Source organism: Dendrobium catenatum, unplaced genomic scaffold, assembly GCF_001605985.2.
Source record: "Dendrobium catenatum unplaced genomic scaffold, ASM160598v2 fragScaff_scaffold_1270, whole genome shotgun sequence".
Lineage (NCBI taxonomy): Eukaryota > Viridiplantae > Streptophyta > Magnoliopsida > Asparagales > Orchidaceae > Dendrobium > Dendrobium catenatum.
The window spans coordinates 60,861-65,726 of NW_021319732.1; the positions used below are offsets into that span (position 1 = coordinate 60,861).

Consider the following 4,866-nt stretch of genomic DNA (forward strand, 5'->3'; position numbering starts at 1 on the left):
ACAGGTTTCTGGTAAGCTCTAGTATTATGGATGCCTTTCAAGGGCTCGCAGTCAGACATCTCACCCGTCTGGCCTCTGATCATTGTCCTATCCTCTGCTCGTTGCGGGAGGGGGTAGGAAGGATGCCTTCACGGTGGCTGAAATTTGAGGACTACTGGGCCAGTTACCCAGCAGCGTGGAAGTTGGTGTTTAACAAATGGAAGGTCCCCGACCAGGGGTCTGAGGCAACCAAATTACAGAAAAAATGTCAACGCTCTCTACGAGCTTTGTTCTTTTGGAGTAAGAATAAATTCAAGGAGCTGAATCAGCTTAAGGAAATGCTGGACAAGGAAATCCGGGCGCTGCAGGAGGATGAGTGCTCGCCTGCGGGGCTGTCGAACACTCAGAATGAGGCGCTGAAGTATAAGTTCCAATTGCTAAACTCTACTCTTACTCGCATTATGACTTGGTGGGGCCAACGTGCGAAGGTAAGGTGGATTGAGGAGGGGGACGAAAACTCCCGTTTCTTTCATTCTATGGCCTTTGCGAGAAGGCGCTCCAACCGCATTGTTCAAATGAGGCTTCCGGATGGGCAATTGACCTCCGAGCATGTGAGAATTGAGGAGATGATATAGGAATTCTTTGAACAGAAGTGGAAAGGGAATAATATTGAGGAGCTGGGGTGGCCGAACCTGGACTTTCATGCCGCCATCTTAGCTCAGACTACTACACAGTTGGACAGGGAGGTAACTGGTGAGGAGATTCGGCAGGCGATTGGTTTGTTGGGGCAGAATCGGGTGCCTGGCAGGGACGGCATTACGGGCTCGTTCTTTAAATTTTTCTAGGACATCGTGGGGGAACAAGTCTCTCTGGCTTGCCTGGAATTTTTCTGGACAGGGATTATGGAACCGAGCTGGAAGGATACGGTGATCATCCTAATTCCTAAAACTACCAATCCGCAGCATCCATCTATGTTTAGACCGATTAGCCTCTGTCAAACTATCTACAAAATTATGGCTAAAATACTGGTTAACCGTATGAAAGGTATCCTGCCTAGACTCATTTCGGAGGAGCAAGCTGCTTTTGTTCCTGGTAGATCTATCTCGCACCATTGTTTGTTGGGCCAGGAGATAATTAATAAACTGAAAGTCTCTAAAGGGAGTACGGGGTGGTTTGCTATTAAGGCCGATATGGAGCTGGCCTATGATAAAATGAGCTGACGGACGCTCGAAATTATATTGGAGAAAATGGGATTCCCTCAACGTTTTTGTGGTTGGGTGTTTAGCTATGTTAGAGCTCCCCGCTTCTCTATTCTCGTTAATGGCCAGCTGACGGAGAGCATTGTGGCCGGTTGTGGCTTCCGGCAGGGGTGCCCGTTATCCCCGTACTTGTTCATTATATGCTCGGAACTTCTATCGTTGCATTTCCATCAGAATTTTCCCGAGCTGGGTGTTCCGATCCGGACGGGGTGACCTATGGTCTCCCACCTTCTTTACGCTGATGATGTTTTATGTTTTGCAGGTGCCACCATCCCTAACGTACGAAAAGTCTTGTCGATCCTTGGTGATCACTGTGGTTGGACGGGGCAGAAGATAAACAAGAACAAATCGGTTATTTTGTTTAGTAAAACCACTGCTTCCTCTACCAAGTCCCGTCTAGCTAGGCTTGCAGGCTGCCATATGGTGGAGGAAATGGAGTACTTTGGGATCAAGCTCGCGATGAGAAGACTGAGGAAAGTGGACTTTAGTCCGCTGCTGCAGAAGATCCGAAGTCATACCCTCTCTTGGGGTATTTGACATCTATCACTGGCCGGTAGGATCACCCTGATCAATTCCGTGTTACTCCCCCTGTCTGTTTATGCTGTGTCTCATACTCTGGTGCCTCGAGGGGTGCTGACTGAAATTGAGAAGATCTGTCGAAGTTTCCTTTGGGACCGGGACGCTGAACATAAGAGCTTACACTATGCGTCGTGGAGGAGCCTTGCTAGGCCCAGGCGAGTGGGTGGATTAGGCTTTCATGATAGCAGTAACTGGACTGGCCCGCTCAGGGCGAGAATTACCTGGGATTTTCTAAATAAGCCATAAAGTCTTCTTAGCAGGTGCATGGTACACAAATACGGGGGATGGCCTTGGGCGTAGGAGCATAAACGGGGACACTCGGCTGGTTGGAAGGTAATCTGTAGTGAGGTGGAGAGCCTGGAGGGTTGTGTGAGATGGAGGATATGCACGGGCTCGGATGTGGATGTGCTCAATCATGTGTGGATTTTGGATATAGCCTTATCTCGTTGGCCTACTTTTTGCAATGTTGAGATGCCTCAGGATTGCACTGTTGATGAATTCATTACGGGTGAACGGAACTGGAACAAACCAAAGCTTTTGATATTCTTTGGTGAGGCATTGGCTGATAGGATCTGTGATGTTAAAATTTGGACGGAGCTTGTGGTGGATACTCTCGAGTTGATCAAATGTCCCCTTGGCTCTTCCGTCTCGGCTATCTGCTACAACAATGCATTTCAGGAGGTGGAGGATCCCTGCTGCCCCATTCTGAAAATTGGTTTAAGACCCCGTGTAAGGATCTTTTGGTGGAGGGTGTCTAAGGATTTGATCCCTACCGGTGCATGGCTGGCTCGCCGTGGCCTCTCTTCGGACATGGCTTGCCCTTTGGGCTTTAATCAAGAGGAGAATAGGGATCATATTACTACGCGGTGCATGCGGCTTATGGAGGTCCTGGGCTGGCTGGCGAACTGGGGCTTCAACACTCCCAGGTTTTCTTCGTTTGCCGAGCTCCAACTTGCTTTAGGGGGGGCGCTGCGACGGCCAAGGACCGCTGGGCGGTTTTCTATTGCGGGGCTGTCTTCCAATGCTGGGGTACAAGGAACGTAATTAAGTTCGACAAGACATCTATCTCCCCTCGGATGATGGCTGCTAACATTATCGGCTCCATACAGCAGTGTTTCTTTTCGCATATCTTGGAGCAACGGTTCACCAACCAACAGAGCCCTGCAATGGGCACCCATACCCACACCCACCCACGTACCCACCCATACCCAATGGATATGGGTGGGTATGGGTATACTCATAGACTTATGGGTGGGTATGGTTGGGTACTCAATATGGTGGATAAACCCTCAGGGAGATCATCCAGCACATCTTCGAGGAGAAGTTCGTGTCCAGCCCGTCCATGTCGTTGCGATGATGCTCGACCCTGTCATGAAGATGCGTTTGCATGGGTTGAACATCAATGCTGATTAGGTTGACGAGGCCAAGGAGAAGTTGAAGGCATATATGATCAATTAAGTACGGCCATGGCCTTAACTCAGTCATCGATGAAGATGACGATGGCATAAGGCCACCGCCGGCCAAGAAGGCACGGATAGACACCACCGCCTCCTACTCAGTTTGCAATGACTTGCCTAAAGATGATGATGAGCCTGAGATGGCCACCAACATTTCCCCTAATAGCTTGCAAGTTAGAGCCGGCCTAGAGTTCACGGCCTACATGGCTCATAAGGTTAGCTTGTAAGAACAGAAGATGTGCGATGACGAGGACGGGGAGTTCGACATCCTAAAGTGGTGGGGACTGGTGGGCATCAAGACGTTCCCGATCATGGCACTAGTCATAAACTCTATTTTATGCGCCAGCGCCATGTCTGAGAATAACTTTTCAGACGCCGGCAACACACTGACTAAGAAGCGCAACAGTCGAAAGCCCGCTCACATGAATGATCTATTATTCTACCGATTGAACAATGACTTGCGTCGCTTGTTAAAATGTTAGTCCAATGCACCGCAAGCTTCATATAACATATTGTGCTGCACTCTAACAACTTGTCCCCTGCATCATTATATAAAACCATGTATTTTATATTACAGGCATTTGGGAAATATGAAAAATACTTTTATTCTGTTATTGTCTCTACATTTCAATTCTCTGTAGGATTTCTTTTACGTCTAAGGTTGAACAATGCATGGGTATGGGTGGGTACGTCATCCTGAAAAATATTATGAGTGGGGGGTGGGTGGGCGAAGCCAGTCCGCACAGAGCGTGGGTACCCAATGGGTACTCGACTAGGACCCTGTGTAGGGCTCTGCCAAGCAATCCTTTGGATTGTCTAGTCTCTACTCTTGGTGTCCCCCCCTACGGGTTGGCTGAAAATTAATGTGGACGGAGCTCTGCTCCGGTCTAATGCTGGTGGGATTGGAATTGTTATCCGGGATTGTCAATGCAGGGGAATTGTTGCGGCTGGTTGGAGTATAACGCATTGGGATAGCACTCAAGTTGAGATGATGGCTGTGAATTATATTGGAAAGCTTACCCAAGACTGGATGTATGAGGTTGAAGGAGTTGTCATGAGGGGGATAACGCCAGTGTTATGGACTATTTGCAGAAGACCAAGCAGCAGGAGGGGTGGCGGGTTCGGCCGGAGGATGGGGACACGTTCGATTGGATGATGCTATTCTGTAAGGTGGTTTTTGTCCATACTCATAGACAGTATAATAAGGCGGCTCATTTTTGTGCTCAAAGAGCAATTGAGGATAGTTTTGTTTGGGATATAGGAGATACTATCAACACATGTATTCCTCAAGTTTTTTTTGACATCCTTGAGGATGATAGGAATAGTTTTGGTCCCTCTTAGGGGCTTTTTGGAGTAGCTTTTTAGTTTTCTTGTTCTTTGTAATGGGTTGTTTATGAATGCAAATGCAATCTTCAGCTCTCCCTCTCTCTCTCTCTCTTCCCTTGCTCCTCGCTCTCCCTTTCCTTCCTCTCTCGCTCTCTCTCTCTCTTTCTATATATATCTCTCCCTTGCTCTATCGCTCTCTCTCTCTCCCTCTCTCTCTCTATCTCTATCCCTCTCTCTCTCCCTCTCTCCCCCGCTCCCTCTCTCTC

General features: G+C 48.4%; 1 protein-coding gene across 1 annotated transcript; it reads left to right on the forward strand.

Moving 5' to 3' along the window:
• The first annotated feature begins 1,226 nt into the window (after positions 1-1,226).
• LOC110113476 lies at positions 1,227-2,861 on the forward strand. Its single transcript, XM_020846084.1, has 4 exons — positions 1,227-1,428; positions 1,501-1,767; positions 1,867-2,027; positions 2,118-2,861. Exons 1-4 carry the CDS (start codon positions 1,227-1,229, stop codon positions 2,859-2,861), a joined length of 1,374 nt encoding a protein of 457 aa, XP_020701743.1.
• Positions 2,862-4,866: the final 2,005 nt, after the last annotated feature.